Raw genomic sequence first — 20,767 nt, 5'->3', positions numbered from 1 at the left:
GTTTTTGCCCCCACAACCCAAAGATGTGCACGGTAAGTGGATTAGCCACGCTAAATTGACCCTTAATTGGAAAAAATGAATTGGGTACTCTAAATTTATTTTAAAAACGACAAAAAAAATTGCTGTCCCTTTCACAGCTGTATTAGAATGCTCTCCCTGTGATTTCTGTGTTAGCGAACTGTGTTGCTCCTCCAGAGGTTTCTCTGGGGTAGTTCCTTCCATACTTGAATCATGAATAAACTATTATAACCTGCTCCTTGGTCTTCTGTGGTTAGTAGGAAGATGTCCACCACAACACCAGCAACGCCCACATCCCGTAAATTGATTAAAAAAAACATAAGAGTAATACTACTTTAATCAATTGTAATAGTCTGTGGGGGGGGGGGGGGGGCAGTACGGGTGCGTAGTGGTTAGCACTGCTGCCTCATGGCGCCAAGGCCCCAGGTTCGATCCTGGCTCTGGGTCACTGTCTGTGTGGACTTTGCACGTTCTCCTGTGTTTGTATGGGTTTCGCCCCCACAACCCAAAGATGTGCATGGTAGGTGGATTGGCCACACTAAATTGCCCCTTAATTGGAAAAAATGAATTGGATACTCTAAATTTATTTTTAAAAAGTAATAGTCTGTGGGAACAATATAACTGAAAAGTCTTGCTGGCCTCTGGTCGCCATTAGTGTTGGTTACTGTTACCGTAATAAGGAATGGCATTGGAATAACAAAGTGATGACAGCAGAGCAAATTTTTCTGATTTGTATTGAATTAAATAAAATCAAATGCCAGCCAAATCTTTGCGCAGAATCATTCAACAAATGCGAGTGTCAGCTTTTAAGTCAGTCTAGCCCCATTCCAGGACCTGAGCGCAAAAACATAGGCTAACAATCCAGTTCTGTAATGAAGATTGTGAGGCTATCGATGGTGTCATCTTTCAGATAAGATGTTAAATCAAGGCCGCATCTGCCCTCTCAGGTGGACACGTAGCACAATTCTGAATAAGAGTTACCCCATATGTCTTGGCCAATATTTCTCGGTCAATCAAGATCACAAAAAAAACATTATCTGATCATTATCCCAATGCTGTTTGTAGAGTTTGCTGTGCTCCCTATGTTAGAGTGTTTAAGAAATATAAAAAAAAATAAAAATTAGAGTATCCAATTCAATTTTTCCAATGAAGGGGCAATTTAGCGGGGCCAATCCACCTACACTGTACATCTTTGGGTTGTGGGGGCGAAACACAGGCAAACACGGGGAGAATGTGCAAACTCCACACAGACAGTGACCCAGAGCCGGGATCAAACCTGGGACCTCGGCGCCATGAGGCAGCAATGCTAAATACTGGGCCACCGTGCTGCCACCTATAATAGAGTTGACTGTACTTCAGATGAAATGTAAAATTGCCATAGTCCCAGATGACCAATAGGCTGCTTTCCCCTTTCAGGGGGAAGGCTGTTTGGTGGTGATTTACTACCTGAGGATCACCAAACCTCAGGTGAGGGACAAAGTAGAGAAGGTGGTCTTTCATGAATAACCTCAGCCAGTACGGGAATTGAACCAAAGCTGTTGGTTTCTCTCTGCTTCACAAACCACGGGCGGAATTCCTCCCCCCCACCACCACGCCGGGTAGGAGAATCGCCGGGGCGCCGAGCAAGTCCCGCCACGCCGCCCCGGCACCCGCACGCAATTCTCCCACCCCCCCAAACAGGCGCGGCGAGATTCACGGCTGGCCGCTGGGAGAATCGCCGCTCGCCGTTTGTAACGGGCGAGCGGCGATTCTCCGGCCCAGACCTGCCCAACACGACAGGTTCCCGCCAGCGCCATCCACACCTGGTCGCTGCCGGCGGGAATAGCGCGGGAATGCTGGGGGGGGGGGGGAGCGGGGTTCTTGCACCTGCGGGGGGGGGGGGGGGGGGGGGGCCTCAAAAGGGGTCTGGCCCACGATCGGTGCCCACCGATCGGCGGGTCGGCCTCTCTGAAGGAGGGCCTCCTTTCCTCCGCCGCCCCGCAAGATCCAACCGACATCTTCTTGTGGGGCGGCTGCGGGGAGGACCTACATGCGTGGGTGATGTCATTTACGCGGCGCCAGCCACGTCATTTGCGTGGCGCCAAGGCCCGCGTGGGTAAATGAAGCGGTGCCGCTCATAGACCGCCAGGGGCAGGAGAATAGGGGGCTGGGAGCGGCCTCCGACGCCGGAGTGAAACACTCCGGTTTTCACTCCGACATCATGACTTAGTCTCCCGATGGGAGAATTGCGCCCCACATGTTCAGCCAAATGCGCTAAACTGTCCCCCACTTCAAATGTACTTTGTTCACTGTAAACACCTTAGGACCTCCGATATTCATGAAAGGTACCACATAAATGGAAGTCTTTCTTTTAATTGTAAAGCCTCAGATTATAAATGGAATAGAAGAATGATTTGAATTGAACCGTTTTACAAATACAATGCATGTAGTATTAAAAGTACAAGTTTTATAAATAAAAGTATCCCATCAGCAATGCAGTGGGAAATAGACTAATGGAATAAAATTCTGGTTACTTTGCTAAACTCAAGGTGCCCTGTGCAGTTATGATTTAAATTGATGTTTAAAGAGAGGAGATTTGACTCTTGAGTTCAAAACATTCCTGTTTCCGAATTCACTTACCTAAACTCTTGTTTCAGCCACCTGATTATGTCTCACATGTTAGACCTTCTACTTCTTGAATTTGCTCCACTACCTGAAAGTGATCTTAATGGTGGTGTTCTAAAAGGTCAACATGCTGCACTTTGTTTAAATGGTAGCGGATGTATGACTTTGTTTTGTGAGCAAAATAGAATGACCCTGGTTTAATTGTGATTCTTTTTGTATTTCTAGCTGTTTCTCCCCATCTGGTTTCTGTAGAAGAGCTAATTGAGGCAGAGAAAGGAGTTTGTAACATGGCTCTAGCCCATGAGATAGTGGTTGATGAAAGTTTCATAATCAAACGACGTGATCTACCAGAGAGCAGGTAGGTTCGTTGAGCAGAGCAAAAGTGTTTATTTATTTTTTAGCCCTTTTAATCCACTGTGTAAATATATCAGTTAATTATTAGATAGACCCAACCGTGTGATTTTCTGGTTCTTCATTCTGAATTTTGTAATCTGATTATTGACTTCCAGATTTAACATTGATCTGCAGGTTTAAGGCGATATGGAGTTAGGGTAATCTGAATTTTCCTCCTTGTTATTCAAAATTATAGTTTAAAACATTGGATTCATGAAACACTGTGGGGTTGATTTTAACTCTCATAAACAACTGGGTTGTTGGATGAGATGTTAAAATGTAAAAAAATTCAAACTGGTTTCTAAACTGCCCAATTCCAGGTTTAATAGAGGCAGAACATGGGCTGGTAGCCAACCCACTTCCGGGAGACTGGTTAACCATTTAAATGGTGTAATGTGGTTAGCAGCCTCAGATTGAGCCTGCATTATATTTTAACCCTGGCTAGCTGGGTGTCCTCGGCCTTGGGAAACATGGCAGCTCAGGGGTGGTGGAGGAAAAAAGATGTATGCCTTTGCAGCATTGCCTATGGGCCAGGATGAGCAGAGCCCACCGAAGGTCAGGAAGCAAACACACCCTCGGGGTAGGGAACTCCCCCACATTCCCTCAAACAGCTACAAGCTCCTTACCGGTTGTTGGAACCTGTGTGACTCGAAGCTAAACCTGTCAATCAGGCGGAACTTTGGATGAGGAACCTGCTGTTTAAAGAAAATATACACCTGTTATGGAGTGCCAGGGACTCAGGAATTCTGGATTTGCTGACCAGAATTCCACCCTTCACCGCCCAAACCCCCTTGGCTTTTCATGTTGGAATAGAAAATGTTGTGTATATTCCTTGGTTTATACAATAAAAAAAAACCTCTTTGTTGGTGTCAATTAAAGTAGGGAACGGACGATTCAAATCTTTTTGTCATCTTTTCCTTTGTGCTCTTTATCTCTGTTTGTATACGGGGCAGCACGGTGGAGCAATGGTTAGCACTGCTGCCTCACGGCGCCAAGGATCCGGGTTTGATGCCTGCCCCGAGTCACTGTCCATGTGGAGTTTGTATATTCTCCCCGTGCCTGTGTGGGCCTCACTCCCACAAACCAAAGAAGAGTAGGTGGATTGGCCACACTAAATTGCCCCTTAATTGGAAAAAAAATTGGGAAAAAAAGAACTGGGCAATTTAAATTGAAAATGAATCTCTGCTTGTACACACTTCTGTTCTAATAATACTCTCACTTTCCCTCTCCATAATTTTGGTTTCCACTGTCCCTTAAATATTCCTGAATAAAGAGCCATGTCAAAGCTTTTCATCTTGCACGCAGCAGGACAGGCTGCAAGAATATCAATATAAGAAGAAAACAACAATATGTTCTGTATGAGAAGAGTGTTGATTGGTTGGCAATTGGACTGGGTACTGCACCAGTTTATGGTGATTGATAGGTAACTGCCAAGCATTGCTGAAATTTAAACCAGGCGGTTTGACCCTGATTTGTCAGGGCATTTCCCTCAGGAATGATTCAGTGAATGTCTGTCAATTATTCTCAATGGGCAACACTTCTACCAATCAGAGTCCACTTGCAAATCAATCAGCACTTTCTTCTCATACAGTATAAAATATGTTCCTGTTATACTGTTATTCTTGCGAAATGTCTTGATGAGACACAACAAAAAGGTTTGACAGTGTCTTGATAAGTGCAAGACGAAAAGCTTTGACATGTCTCTCTTTTTCTGCAACATTCAGGTTCTGAACTGCCAAATGATTACGTACCCTTTAAATATTTCCTAATCCCTTTATCGCTACTGATCTTCCTGCAGGTTGTCTCTTTTATGTCAGCTGGCTTGCTCTCTCTTTCATTCTTGTCTGTCAGTGGTAGGTTTACCATGTTCATTTTGGTTCATAAATACACTAAATTAGGGTATGAATCTTTACTGCCAGTAAGGGAGATACATTTGTTGGTTTCCAGCTCCAGGAAGTTCAAAGCAAATAGCCGAGAACATGGTGTTTAATTAATGAGGAGACTAATAACGGATGCCGTATCAGGTGTTAGGGATTTGTAGGAGGGTATGCTGGAATTTGCAGACATAATGCGGTCTATATTTGGCATCTAGAATGCATTGTCATTAGGATCATATACTGTATTGCCATTGGGAACATAAGGTGTATTGCCATTGGGAACAGGAACTGCATTGCCATTGGGAAAAGAAGCTGCATTACCATTGAGAACAGGAACTGCATTGGTATTGGGAACAGAAGCTGCATTGCCGTTCGGGGCAGAGGCTGCATTGTCGTTGGGAGCAGAACATGCATGGATATTGGGAACAGGAGCTGCATTACCATTGAGAAAAGAAGCTGCATTGCCATTGAGAACAGAGGCTGCATTGCCATTGGGAACAGGGTAAGAAGTCTTACAACACCAGGTTAAAGTCCAACAGGTTTGTTTCAAACACGAGCTTTCGGAGCACGGCTCCTTCTTCAGGTGAAGGAGCCGTGCTCCGAAAGCTCGTGTTTGAAACAAACCTGTTGGACTTTAACCTGGTGTTGTAAGACTTCTTACTGTGCTCACCCCAGTCCAACGCCGGCATCTCCACATCATGGCTACCATTGGGAACAGGAGCTGCATTGCCATTGGGAACAGGAGCTGCATTGCCATTCGGGGCAGAGGCTGCATTGCCATTGGGAACAGGAGCTGCATTGCCATTGGGAACAGGAGCTGTATTGCCATTGGGAACAGGAGCTGCATTGCCATTGGGAGCAGAAGCTGCATGGCTGTTGGGAACAGGAGCTGCATTGCCATTGGGAAAAGAAGCTGCATTGCCATTGGGAACAGAGGCTGCATTGCCATTGGGAACAGGAGCTGCATTGCCATTGGGAACAGGAGCTGCATTGCCATTGGGAACAGAAGCTGCATTGCCATTGAGAACAGCAGCTGCATTGCCATTGGGAACAGGAGCTGCATTGCCATTGGGAACAGGAGCCGCATTGCCATTGGGAACAGGAGCTGCATTGCCGTTGGGAACAGGAGCTGCATTGCCGTTGGGAAAAGAAACTGCATTGCCGTTGGGAACAAGAGCTGCATAGCCGTTTGGAACAGGAGCTGCATTGCCACTGAGAACAGGAGCTGCATTGCCATTGGGAACAGAAGCTGCATTGTCATTGGGAACAAGAGCTGCATAGCCGTTTGGAACAGGAGCTGCATTGCCGTTGGGACAGGGGCTGCACTGCCGTTGGGAGCAAAAGCTGCATAGCCATTGAGAACAGGAGCTGCATTGCCACTGAGAACAGGAGCTATATTGCTGTTGGGAACAGGAGCTGCATTGCCGTTGGGAACAGGAGCTGCATTGCCGTTGGGAACAGGAGCTGCATTGTCATTGGGAACAAGAGCTGCATAGCCGTTTGGAACAGGAGCTGCATTGCCTTTGGGACAGGGGCTGCACTGCCGTTGGAAGCAAAAGCTGCATTGCCATTGAGAACAGGAGCTGCATTGCCACTGAGAACAGGAGCTATATTGCTGTTGGGAACAGGAGCTGCATTGCCATTGGGAACAGGAGCTGGATTGCCATTGGGAACAGGAGCTGCATTGCCATTGAGAACAGGAGCTGCATTGCCGTTGGGAGCAGGCGCCGCATTTCCGTTGGGAACAGAAGCTGCATTGCCGTTGGGAGCAGGAGCTGCATTGCCATTGGGAACAGGAGCTGCATTGCCGTTGGGAACAGGAGCTGCATTGCCATTGGGAACAGGAGCTGCATTGTCATTGGGAACAAGAGCTGCATAGCCGTTTGGAACAGGAGCTGCATTGCCTTTGGGACAGGGGCTGCACTGCCGTTGGGAGCAAAAGCTGCATAGCCATTGAGAACAGGAGCTGCATTGCCACTGAGAACAGGAGCTATATTGCTGTTGGGAACAGGAGCTGCATTGCCGTTGGGAACAGGAGCTGCATTGCCATTGGGAAAAGGAGCTGCATTGTCATTGGGAACAGGAGCTGCATTGCCATTGAGAACAGGAGCTACATTGCCACTGAGAACAGGAGCTGCATTGCCACTGAGAACAGGAGCTGCATTGCCATTGGGAACAGAAGCTGCATTGCCGTTGGGAACAGGGGCTGCATTGCCATTGGGAGCAGAAGCTGCATTGCCGTTGGGAGCAGAAGCTGCATTGTCATTGGGAACAGGAGCTGCATTGCCATTGGGAACAGGAGCTGCAGTGCCATTGGGAACAGGAGCTGCATTGCCATTGAGAATAGGAGCTATATTGCTGTTGGGAACAGGAGCTGCATTGCCATTGGGAACAGGAGCTGCATTGTCATTGGGAACAGGAGCTGCATTGCCATTGGGAACAGGAGCTGCAGTGCCATTGGGAACAGGAGCTGCATTGCCATTGAGAATAGGAGCTATATTGCTGTTGGGAACAGGAGCTGCATTGCCATTGGGAACAGGAGCTGCATTGCCGTTGGGAGCAGGAGCTGCATTGCCATTGGGAACAGGAGCTGCATTGCCGTTGGGAACAGGAGCTGCATTGCCACTGAGAACAGGAGCTGCATTGCCATTGGGAACAGAAGCTGCATTGCCGTTGGGAACAGGAGCTGCATTGCCACTGAGAACAGGAGCTGCATTGCCATTGGGAACAGAAGCTGCATTGTCATTGGGAACAAGAGCTGCATAGCCGTTTGGAACAGGAGCTGCATTGCCTTTGGGACAGGGGCTGCACTGCCGTTGGGAGCAAAAGCTGCATAGCCATTGAGAACAGGAGCTGCATTGCCACTGAGAACAGGAGCTATATTGCTGTTGGGAACAGGAGCTGCATTGCCATTGGGAACAGGAGCTGGATTGCCATTGGGAACAGGAGCTGCATTGCCATTGAGAACAGGAGCTGCATTGCCGTTGGGAGCAGGTGCCGCATTTCCGTTGGGAACAGAAGCTGCATTGCCGTTGGGAACAGGAGCTGCATTGCCATTGGGAACAGGAGCTGCATTGCCGTTGGGAACAGGAGCTGCATTGCCATTGGGAACAGGAGCTGCATTGCCGTTGGGAACAGGAGCTGCATAGCCGTTTGGAACAGGAGCTGCATTGCCTTTGGGACAGGGGCTGCACTGCCGTTGGGAGCAAAAGCTGCATTGCCGTTGGGAACAGGAGCTGCATTGCCATTGGGAAAAGGAGCTGCATTGCCATTGAGAACAGGAGCTACATTGCCACTGAGAACAGGAGCTGCATTGCCACTGAGAACAGGAGCTGCATTGCCATTGGGAACAGAAGCTGCATTGCCGTTGGGAACAGGGGCTGCATTGCCATTGGGAGCAGAAGCTGCATTGCCGTTGGGAGCAGAAGCTGCATTGTCATTGGGAACAGGAGCTGCATTGTCATTGGGAACAGGAGCTGCATTGCCATTGAGAACAGGAGCTACATTGCCACTGAGAACAGGAGCTGCATTGCCACTGAGAACAGGAGCTGCCTTGCCGTTGGGAACAGAAGCTGCATTGCCGTTGGGAACAGGGGCTGCATTGCCATTGGGAGCAGAAGCTGCATTGCCGTTGGGAGCAGAAGCTGCATTGTCATTGGGAACAGGAGCTGCATTGTCATTGGGAACAGGAGCTGCATTGCCATTGGGAACAGGAGCTGCATTGCCATTGGGAACAGGAGCTGCATTGCCATTGAGAACAGGAGCTATATTGCTGTTGGGAACAGGAGCTGCATTGCCGTTGGGAACAGGAGCTGCATTGCCGTTGGGAGCAGGAGCTGCATAGCCATTGGGAACAGGAGCTGCATTGCCATTGGGAACAGGAGCTGCATTGCCACTGAGAACAGGAGCTGCATTGCCATTGGGAACAGAAGCTGCATTGCCGTTGGGAACAGGAGCTGCATTGCCACTGAGAACAGGAGCTGCATTGCCATTGGGAACAGAAGCTGCATTGCCGTTGGGAACAGGGGCTGCATTGCCATTGGGAGCAGAAGCTGCATTGCCGTTGGGAACCGAGGCTGCATTGCCATTGGGAACAGGAGCTGCACTGCCATTGGGAGCAGAAGCTGCATTGTCATTGGGAACAGGAGCTGCATTGTCATTGGGAACAGAAGCTGCATTGCCATTGGGAAAAGAAACTGCATTGCCGTTGGGAACAGGAGCTGCATTGCCACTGAGAACAGGAGCGATATTGCTGTTGGGAGCCAAAGCTGCATTGCTATTGGGAACAGGAGCTGCATTGCCATTGGGAAAAGGAGCTGCATTGCCATTGGGAACCGAGGCTGCATTGCCATTGGGAGCAGAAGCTGCATTGTCATTGGGAACAGGAGCTGCATTGCCACTGAGAACAGGAGCTGCTTGCCGTTGGGAACAGGAGCTGCATTGCCATTGGGAACAGGAGCTGCATTGCCATTGGGAACAGGAGCTGCATTGCCACTGGGAACAGGCGCTGCATTGCCATTGGGAACAGATGCTGCATTGCCATTGAGAACAGGAGCTGCATTGCCATTGGGAACAGAAGCTGCAGTGCCATTGGGAACAGAAGCTGCATTGCCATTGGGAACAGAAGCTGCATTGCCGTTGGGAACCGAGGCTGCATTGCCATTGGGAGCAGAAGCTGCATTGTCATTGGGAACAGGAGCTGCATTGCCATTGGGAACAGGAGCTGCATTGTCATTGGGAAAAGGAGCTGCATTGCCATTGGGAACAGGAGCCGCATTGCCATTGGGAGCAGAAGCTGCATTGTCATTGGGAACAGGAGCTACATTGTCATTGGGAACAGGGGCTGCATTGCCATTGGGGAAAGAAACTGCATTGCCGTTGGGAACAGGAGCTGCATTGCCACTGAGAACAGGAGCTATATTGCTGTTGGGAGCCGAAGCTGCATTGCTATTGGGAACAGGAGCTGCATTGCCATTGGGAAAAGGAGCTGCATTGCCACTGAGAACAGGAGCTGCTTGCCGTTGGGAACAGGAGCTGCATTGCCATTGGGAACAGGAGCTGCATTGCCATTGGGAACAGGAGCTGCATTGCCATTGGGAACAGGAGCTGCAGTGCCATTGGGAACAGGAGCTGCATTGCCATTGGGAACAGAAGCTGCATTGCCGTTGGGAACAGAGGCTGCATTGCCATTGGGAGCAGAAGCTGCATTGTCATTGGGAGCAGAAGCTGCATTGCCGTTGGGAGCAGAAGCTGCATTGTCATTGGGAACAGGAGCTGCATTGCCATTGGGAACAGGAGCCGCATTGCCATTGGGAACAGGAGCCGCATTGCCGTTGGGAACAGGAGCTGCATTGCCGTTGGGAAAAGAAACTGCATTGCCATTGGGAACAAGAGCTGCATAGCCGTTTGGAACAGGAGCTGCATTGCCGTTGGGAACAGGAGCTGCATTGCCGTTGGGAACAGGAGCTGCATTGCCATTGGGAGCAGGAGCTGCATTGCCATTGGGAACAGGAGCTACATTGTCATTGGGAGCAGGAGCTGCATTGCCGTTGGGAACAGGAGCTGCATTGCCGTTGAGAGCAGGAGCCGCATTTCCGTTGGGAACAGCAGCCGCATTGCCGTTGGGAGCAGGAGCTGCATTGCCATTGGGAACAGGAGCTGCATTGCCGTTGGGAACAGGAGCTGCATTGCCACTGAAAACAGGAGCTGCATTGCCATTGGGAACAGGAGCTGCATTGCCATTGGGAACAGGAGCTGCATTGCCATTCAGGGCAGAAGCAGCTGGCCTAGGAACAAAGCAGAGGTGCGGTGCCCGCCAATTTCAAAGTCATGGAAGGCAGTGATACAGGTATTAGGTGATGGGAGCACAGGTGCTGGTGCGTTTCTAAACAGCAGGCAAACCAGTGTATAATAGCTAAAAACTTCCTGCATCATCATTCTGCCATTGTAATGTTCCGCCAGTAGCTTTAACCACAAGATCCCTCATCGTCCAGACCAACAACCATCACCTCCAGTGTCTACAGTGCTTAGCACATGAATGGGGCAGGAGCCTGTCACTAGAAATGTCACATGGTAGAGTATGGCCCAATGGTTCAGCGATGCCTTCCTGCATAATCTCCTTTAGGCCACATGAGAACAGGGGAAAGGCTGTTCACAACAGGTGGCAAAAAGAAACCCTCCCAGCTGACCATGGGTTCATAGAATTTACAGTGCAGAAGGACGCCATTCAGCCTATCAAATCTGCACCGGACCTTGGAAAGAGCACCTTACCTAAGCCCACACCACCACCTTATTTCCACACCTCCACTCTATCCCCCTAACCCCACCTAACCGTATTTTTTTTCGGATACTAAGGGAAATTTAGCCGATCCACCTAACCGCCACATCTTTGGAGTGTGGGAGGAAACCGGAACACCCAGAGGAAACCCACGCAAACACACGGAGAATGTACAAACTCCACACAGACAGTATCCACACAGAATCGAACCTGGGACCCTGAAGCTGTGAAGCAACTGTGCTAACCTCTGCTACCAAGCTGACTAAGGAAGCCAGGACGAGGATAGCAGTGGGGATTTGCAGCCATGAAGTCTAGCACCTGGATCCAGTGTTGGAAGAGATGAATGACCTTCTCTGCACTGCAAGAATGATGTGAGTGAGTGATGAGCACGCTGTGCCTGTCCATTGGTCAAAGTAAAGTAGGTGGAATTCACCCTTCCAGCGGCTAAGGGTGGATCACGACGGGAAAATCGACGCAAACCCCAAATCCGGTACTGGTGATGGGCTAGCAATGGCGCTACGGATAATGGCTGGAGAATCGCCGGGTTGGGCCGCGAATGCGCAGGGCTGACGGCCTGCACTGGTCGCACCGGAAAACAGGGCGCCGGGATGCCCGAACCCTAATCTGTCCACCCTGACCCCACAGCCGACCGCCTGTCCACCAGTCCTGCCAACCCTAGCAGAAGTCCCCCGGCCAAGCCATGGATCTGGGTGAGAGTGGAGACGCTGTACGTTGTCCGCAGCCGGCATGCCAGGTACCCGACTGCTGGGACCACACGTGGCCCACGTGGTCGGGAACTCGGCCCATCGGGGCGTAGCATCACGGGTGGGCTGGCTGAAGACGCGCCAATGGCCTTGCGACATCACGATGATACTATTGCTACCTTTATTTGCAATCCACAAGCAGCGAGTATGTTTCTTTTATTGACCAAATGATCACACAACCAGTATGTTAGTTAAAAAGACAGTTATTATTAAACACAAGACATATCTCTCTGTGCAATGATACACGAGGCTACGCATTAAACTACACCTATCAACTAAGATGACCTTTACTTAACTTCTGGATGACTGGCTCTGTACAGGTAGATAAGGCCTTTATCTGAGTCTCCACGTGTGTTGGCTGGAAATCGTCAGGTTTGTCTCGGCTGCGTCTCGTCTCTCTCCAAGTAGCGATCGTGGGTCTTGGTGTGGGCACAGGCCGGTCCCAAAAGAGATCGATCCCGAGTGTGCAGGCCTCTTACCCTTCTCCTCTTTCGCGCCCTTTTGGGCGGGGTGAACTCAGGATCCAATGGATCAATAGGGTCTCGATCACTCTAATTGATACTGGCCAATTAGGGGCAGGTACCTTGATGGCTGGGTGGGTTCTAGTCGTTATTGTTCCAAGTGCGTAGGCCTTTCCAAATAATGGGAGGTGGCTCCGGGGAGTTTGCTACTGTTGCTATTCCTTAATTTGAGTCTGTTGTCCTGGGAAAATCGGTGATTGACCTTTAACAGGCACAAGTTTCAATTTGGTCTGGTTTTCCTTTGCTCAATACACAGGGCTGTGTACTGTCTGCATCCTGACTTGACCACAATTCCATTTATCCTTTGTGGATTTTAGATGGTCACAACACCGATTTGGAGGGGGCGGAGCATCGCGAACCTGTGTCAAACCGCCGCCTGCCCCGGATCCGGCTTCGGAAACCATTCTCCGCCTGATCGCTGACCCGATTTCGGTGTCGGGCTACGGAGAATTCCGCTCAATGTGTCTCTCCGTGCAAAAGGATTGGCCAAGTGGATGAAAGAATAGTATTAACTAACCCTAACCCCAACAGCAGCTCATGAGAAATGGCTGTAGGTGCATTACAGGCTTGTTGGTCAAAATCCTCCAAGTCCCATGAAATTGGACATGGGATTGAGATATTGGGATCCCCCATTATGGTCCTGAAGAAAGCCAGTTGAGCTGGGGAGCAGTTGAGTATTTTGTGGAGGCTCACCTTCTCTTTCTTACTGCAGGGGGATAGAGTCCACAGTGCGAAAAAAAGGATGAAGATTGGTGGACATGTGTCAGGTATATGAACCCTGATACCCACTGAGGACCAAGCTGGAGAATAGGGAGGCTGGGCCATAGTTCATGGTGAGGTCAGGTTGATGTGCGATGAGTGTGAAGAAAAGATTGGTTAAAATAGAACCATAGATTTCCTACAGTGCAGAAGGAGGCCGTTCAGCCTTTCAAGTCTGCACTGATCCTCTGAAAGAGCACCGTACCTAGGCTCACTCTTCCGCCCTATCCGCCTAACCCCACCTAACCTACACATCTTTGGTCACTGAGGGGCAATTCAACATGACCAATCCACTTAACCTGGTCATGTTTGGACTATGGTTGGAAACCAGAGTACCCGGAGAAACCCACACAGATACAGGGGGAAAGTGCAAAATCCACATAGACAGTCATTGAAGGCCAGAATTGAAGCCAGGTCCCTGGCGCTGTGAGGAGCAGTGCTAACCACCTGAGCAGAAATGAAGCCTCCATCGCGCATGGTTAGGAGAGGGAAACAGAAAAGACCTAAACCCTAATTGTTTGTTAGACCATGCAGGTATTCATCCTCTGGAAGGATTGGTTGCTGCCTTCTCAGTCTACCTAGTATCCAAACTTCAGAGATTGCAACATCACCTCATTTCCCTTCACCAGCACTGAGTGGATATGCATTTGTGACTTGATTCCGGGTCACAAGCTGGTCAACACCTCAGATAACCAGGAGAAGCTGACAGAGGCTGTGACAGCTGAGGCTCCTGACTGTTGGAGTCCAGATCCATGCTGATAATGGGTCTCTGGAGTCAGCCAAATTGAATCTGCTGGAGTTGCAGGAAAAGACAGTGGACCATCTAGTTTAGTTGCCAGAGGTTATGTGCACCCTTGCATGGACAATGGAGGAGTCCATCCAGGCAATGAGTACGTTATGTCGCAGATGTGTGAGCTCATGGCCTCCTCCTTAGAGAGTTAGCGACCCTCATGGAGAGCCAGATCCAGCAGTCCAGTGGCTGCTGGGTGAATACCTGCAACCTATTACCTTGTCTATGAGCTCTTCGCACCTGTGTGGCCAGGAAAGAGAGAGAGAGTGTGTGTGTGCGTGCGTGTGTGTGTGTGTATGTGTGTGTGTGTGGGGGGGGGGGGGTTCCTGGAGTCCCCCATAGATGTGCTGCCACCGTGGGTAGAGATGGTTAGTGCCATTGCTCACCCAAGAGGTAGGAGCAACAGCCTGCCATATTTGTGAGCTCTTCTCAGGGAGCTCTGAGTGTGAAAGGCACTCCTCAGTGTTAATTCCAATCATAGCATATGGTGAAAGAATAAGTGTAAGTGTAAAGCTACTCTTTTACCCCAGGCACGTTTATTCACAAGACAGTTGAGCAAAGTGACAGAATCTTCTAATTCCTTCAACACTCCTCTGTTCCTGCCGTGATCCTTTGTAGCTGAGCCAATTGCCTTTAACAATTCAATTGGTTCAACAATGTAATTGCCATATAATCACACACGTGGTCAGGTATAGAATCATCTGGTGGCCGCAGAAGAGCTGTATGTTCATGGAATGGACCCCCTTTCTGTTAATGTAGGGCACTACCAGATGGCCCAGTGAGCTCAGGGTAACATGCGTGGCATCTATGACCCCCTGGACTGGCGGAGATAACTGCTGCCCCAACATCTCATTGGGCCTGGTACATGTCAAAAATGATGGGTGGCATGGTGACACAGTGGTTAGCACTGCTGTCTCACGGCGCTGAGGACCCGGGTTCGATTCCAACCCCGTGTCACTGTCTGTGTGGAGATTGCGCATTCTCCCTGTGTCTGCGTGGGTCTCACCCTCACAACTCAGAGATGCGCAGGTCAGGTGGATTGGTCACGCTAAATTGCCCCTAAATTGGAAAAAAAGAATTGGGTGCTTTAAATTTTAAAAAAATGTCAAAATTATGTAGTTTTCCGCCCAAGCAAATAGGGCATCCGTGATTTGTCAAATGCACCTGTGGCCTGTGAGATGCCACACAGGTCCCCACTCGAGCCCTGGAATGATCCTTAGGAGTTAAAGTTCAGGGCTGCAGTGACTTTAGCGGCCACCTGGAGCAAGTGTCCTCCTCCTCCCCATGGTGCCAGGTCCATGAGGACATGGTACAGATTCCACACCATCTGCACGTTGAAGTGGAGTCTCTTGTGGCAAGCGCTGTCCATCATCTGTTCAAACAACCAGCGATGTCTGCACACCCTGAGCTATTGTAGGACTCCCCCTCTGGGTCCTTCCCTGACCAGATGGGGAGCCCAGTCTTCAGGGTGTGGGCGGGGTCCAGAAGATGGTCCGCAGCCTCGAGCATCTGCAGATGCTGATGCTGCCATCGTCTCTGGCGTCTGCCGCCTGGCCTAGCAGCAGCACTACTAGAGCAAGTTCTGGACCCAAAATCCCTGCCATAGCATTTAATATTTGTAAGGCATCACGTTCACATGTTTTGGGCATGCCCTAAGCTGAGGGGGTACTGGGAGGGATTTGCGGGGATTATGTCCCGGGTGCTAAAAACAAGGGTGGTGATGAGTCCAGGGGTGGCAATTTTTGGGGTTTCGGAAGACCCGGGAGTCCAGGGGGAGAAAGAGGCCGATGTTTTGGCCTTTGCTTCCCTGATAGCCCGGCGACGAATACTATTGGCGTGGAGGGACTCAAAGCCCCCGAAGACTGAGTGGTGGCTTACGGACATGTCGAGTTTCCTGGGTATGGAAAAAATTAAGTTCGCCTTGAGGGGGTCTGTACAGGGGTTCGCCCGGAGGTGGCAACCATTTATTGACTTCTTTGCGGGAGAGTGAGCGCCAGCAGGGGGTGGGGAGGAGTGGGGGGGGGGGGGGGGGTAAGAGTACAGTAGGAGGGAAAATATGGCGGGTAGTACCGGTGGGAGGGGAGCGGGCTTGTGCAGTATGTTACGATTGAAGTATTGAAAGTACATGGATGTTTGCACATTTTTGCCTTTTTTGCTTTCTTTCTGTTGATGTCTGTAACTGTTTACAAAGCTAAAAACTACCTCAATAAAATTGTTTATTTAAAAAAATATATATATTTGTAAGGCATTGGAAGAGAGTATTAGACTGACAGACAGCGGTGGCTCCCATCCTGGGACCCTCCATTCCCGCATTGATTCCCCCCCCCCCACCCCAAAATCCGGACCACCCTGCGCATGCACACTCAGCCACAAAGGGGCCCCTTCACAGGACCCCAGACCGTGTACCCTGGACACCCGTTCATAACGTCACATAGACTGGGTGCTAGTCCCCTCCCCGTGGCATTCACCCACCTCCGGCCACGGACAAGTCCCTGGAGCGGTGTGCCATCCCCTTGGTGTTTGGCTGTTGACTGCGGCGTATGGAATTGCCTCCCGCAGTGTTCTGGCACAGTGTCCAGCCATCGCGGTCTGATTGAGATGCTAGTTAATGACTCCCACATGCTACATGGCCTGCCCACCCACGGGAATTCACTTAGGTTATGTGAAGTGCTGACTTAACCACGATTGCCAATTCTCTATTAATAATAGCCTCAGCTGCCCGGCCAGAGACCTCGGCAGTCGGTGGATGTTGTGGGTGGTCTGTGGGGCAGACCGGTAGTGCAAGGGTTGCCCCTGGTACGGATATACATGATCCAGGGGTTGGCATAGTGGTGCCGCACACAGTTGCCCCATGGTTGCCCCTCCCAACACCAAACGGCAGCTGACCTCTGTGGAGGGTCCCCCAACCCCAAACGAAGGTCATTGTCACCAGTTGGACATTTATTGAGTAGACGCCCTTCCTGTTTATGAAGGCTGCAGCCTGGTTCTATGGAACTTGATGTGTTTAGCACTGCTGCCTCATGGCGCCGAGGATCCCGGCCCTGGGTTACTGTCCGTGTGGAGTTTGCACATTCTCCTCCATATCTATGTGGGTCTCACCCTCACAACCGAAAGATGTGCAGGGTAGATGGATTGGCCACACTAACTTGCCCCTTAATTGGAATTTTTTTTTTTAAAATACAGATTTCACCACAGTGACAATGAGCATTTTACATATCCAAGGTAACCTAGGAAAGCCCATGTCTAATCTGCCTACATTAACAAAGGGCCATTTATTAGCTTTTATTTGGTGAGAAAGGTCAGCCTTTGCAAAACACCTTTCATTCATACTGCATGTGAAACCCAAGCATCAGAAAGGGAGATTTTTGTGTGCAATTATTGTTAAAAGGATCAGACACGTTACTAACTTTCTTAGTTGGATTGGCTAATCTATCTGCCAATTCACAGAATAACACCATCTAAATATGTTACCTAACAAAACATTTTATACGATAATTATTAAGCTTGAGACAGATTTCATAATAAATCTACAATTCCAATAATTTCTCAACAGTTTTGAGAAGACACTTGAAGACATTATGAAGAAAGCTTTCTGGGATAGTTTGCGAGCACAGTTAAATGAAGATCCACCAGTTTATGACCATGCTATCAAGCTTCTAGGTGAGATTAAAGAGGTAAGGTCTCCCGTGTCTGCATGGGTTATGCTGCTTCGTGTAGCATAAGCTGCTTCCTTGATGTGTGCTTTGCCGTAGGAAGCTCCAGACTATGAAATGAGTTCAATGTGTCTATTAAACTATTAACACAGTTCTTAAATGAGTTCGACTCTCTGCTAATCTAACTGTTGTAACACAGTCTATCTTTACCAGCCTGCTCTAAGGCACGTGCTGGGTGTGATGCTGTTGATCAACCCTGATGTACTCTCTAGATGTCTGTGGAAAGAGGTAGAGCATGGGCAGCACGGTAGCATTGTGGATAGCACAAATGCTTCACAGCTCCAGGGTCCCAGGTTTGATTCCGGCTTGGGTCACTGTCTGTGCGGAGTCTGCACATCCTCCCCGTGTGTGCATGGGATTCCTCCGGGTGCTACGGTTTCCTCCCACAGTCCAAAGATGTGCAGGTTAGGTGGATTGGCCATGATAGGTGGAGGTGTTGATCTTGGGTAGGGTGCTCTTGCCAAGAGCCGGTGCAGACTCGATGGGCCGAATGACCACCTCCTGCACTGTAAATTCTATGATAGATAGATTGGCCACGCTAAATTGCCCTTAATTGGAAAAAAAATAATTGGTTATTCTAAATTTATTATTTTAAAAATATAAAAATGAGGTAAGTTCTTATTTCAGGATAGCTAGTATTTTAAAATAATATATAGTACAGTAAGTACCACAGAATCACAGAACAATGCAGTGCAGAAGAGGTCCTTCGGCCCATCGAGTCTGCAACGACGCTTGAAAAATACCTGATCTGTCTACCTAATCCCATTTGCCAGAACTTGGTCCATAGCCTTGAATGTTATGATGTGCCTAATGCTCATCCAGGAACTTTTTTTATGGTATGAGGCAAACCGCCTCTACCACCCTCCCAGGCAGTGCTTTCAGAACCATCACCACCCTCTGGATGAAAATATTTTCCCTCAATTCCCCCCTAATCTTCCTGATCTTCAACTTGTGTCCCCTCGTAACTAACCCTTTAACTAAAGGGAGCAGCTGCTCCCTAACCAACCTGTCCATGCCTCTCATAATCTTGTACACCTCAGCCTTTGTTGATTTACGTACCCCTATTGTCCTGAAGAGGTGATGGTGGAATATAGTGAGGAGTAGGTATTGCAGGGTTTCTTAAAAAGGATTACTGCACCTGTTGGGTTTTTATGACCATTCAGCAACTTTCATTCTTGTTTCATGCTGCTGCAAGCTCGCAATATTAAATCACCAGATGTATTTATGTTTGTTCTTTCCTGGAATGTGAGCACTGTGGCAAGCCGAGCATTTGTTGCCCATCTCTAATTGGCCTTGAGAAGGTAGTGGTGAGCCATTTTTTTGACCGCTGCAACCCATCTGGTGTATGTACACTAACAGTGCTATTAGGAAGTGTGTTCCAGGATATTTACCTAGGGATATAAAATGAACTGATGTTGATTTTAGTTTCACAGCTTGCCACACAGTGAGATTTGAACTCTTGACCTCCGGACTGCTTGTCCGGTACCATAGCTATGCCCACACCATACCTGTAATAATAAGGATTGAGCTTGGGCCCGTCCTGTTCTGTATGATCAGTTCTGACTGGAAAATGCTTTTAAAAATATTTCATTTCCTGGAAGTAGGGAAATAAACAATTTAAGCTCTCCATATTAGCCCATCAGCCCTAAACCACAAATGTGGCACCCCATGCTTACCTTTACAGCCTTTTCTGCCAAACTGGGGAGGAAAATTTTAAATGACCAAAGTGACAGTGGCAATATGCACGTAACCCTAAACCAATAACTTTAACATTATTATTTTCTGAATTGTACAATTGCCCATCATAATTGCCTCTTGTTAGAACTAGAACTTTATTAGTGAGCACATCATTTATTTTGAAGTTTGAATTTCTCATTCTTGAAAGTTTATTTTTGTGTGGAAACTTTAAAAAAATTGAATGAAACAGTTTACATTCTCACCTGCGTTTCATGACAACATTGATTGAATGGAGAAAATCCATTCACGCATTAAGACTTTTTGCCAAGGTTGTGCCTGCTTCAGGAGGAAAGTGAGGTTAAGATTTAAGTCTTTGCAATACACACTGGATTATTCCTCAGTTTTATTTTGAATATTGTACATATCTGACTGTGGAGGACATTATTGTGAACAACATAATTTATAAAGCATCCATTTTGTTGGATTAGCAAGCTGCCTCCCCAAATGGATCTGTGGATAAATGCACCTTGCTTTTGTACTCAGCCATAGTGATCATGAATGCGCTAATTTTACCGTGCTGCATTCAGATGATCACAGCTGGGCAAACAAAACAGCAGTTGGTTTCATAACCACTGTGTTAGGAAGGGGCTAAATATCTTGAGGTTTGCAATGTTGTTCTACCCAGTAAAAACTGTGTGGACAAGCAAAGGCAAAATTAGAGCAACTAAAATGGCCTACAAATTCCAGGAAATGAATTATTCTTGTGTATAGAGTAAAGTCACTTGGGTGACGTAATGTAGAAAAGGCTGGAGTGGGAGATAAAGATGGATTAAGTCATTTTCAAAATTAGTACCATTTAATAAAGTGTCACTGAGGCAAGCCCATAAACGTCGCTAAACAGCTTTTCAGTATTTTTCAGATTAGTTTGTAACTTGCAAATTGAAAACGGTTTAAAGCCATAATCTTAATTATGCTGATATATCCATCTCATCTCTAATTGAATTGATATTACTTTCTAGAGTCTCTTGTCATTCTTGCTGCCTGGTCATACAAGGTTAAGAAATCAAATCAATGAGGTTCTGGATCTGGAACTCATAAAGCAAGAGGCTGAGAATGGTGCATTGCACATCCCAAAGCTGGCTGACTTTATTATCGGAATGATGGGAACACTCTGTGCCCCTATCAGGGATGATGATATCAAGAACATCAGGGATATCACAGATGTGGTGGAATTGTTCAGGCAAGATTATACTTTAAAATTTACAACCTACCTCTTTGACCAAGCTTTTGATCACCTGATAACGTCTTATATGGGCTGGATGTCATACTTTGTTTTATAATTTTTCCTGTAAAGAGTCTCTGAATGTTTTATTG

At 48.3% G+C, this 20,767-nt stretch overlaps 1 protein-coding gene across 1 annotated transcript in view; it reads left to right on the top strand.

The window, feature by feature from the left end:
* Positions 1-20,767, top strand: part of LOC119971758 (T-complex protein 11-like protein 1) — a 128,612-nt gene that overhangs the window by 36,684 nt on the left and 71,161 nt on the right. The window contains 3 exon segments of the mRNA XM_038807816.1: positions 2,848-2,980; positions 17,557-17,677; positions 20,413-20,633. Coding sequence (XP_038663744.1) covers positions 2,848-2,980; positions 17,557-17,677; positions 20,413-20,633 — 475 coding nt within the window.

This window comes from Scyliorhinus canicula, chromosome 9 (genome assembly GCF_902713615.1).
Source record: "Scyliorhinus canicula chromosome 9, sScyCan1.1, whole genome shotgun sequence".
Taxonomy (NCBI): domain Eukaryota; kingdom Metazoa; phylum Chordata; class Chondrichthyes; order Carcharhiniformes; family Scyliorhinidae; genus Scyliorhinus; species Scyliorhinus canicula.
The sequence above is the reverse complement of the archived record's forward strand: the minus strand, read 5'-3'. Positions and strand labels throughout refer to the sequence as shown.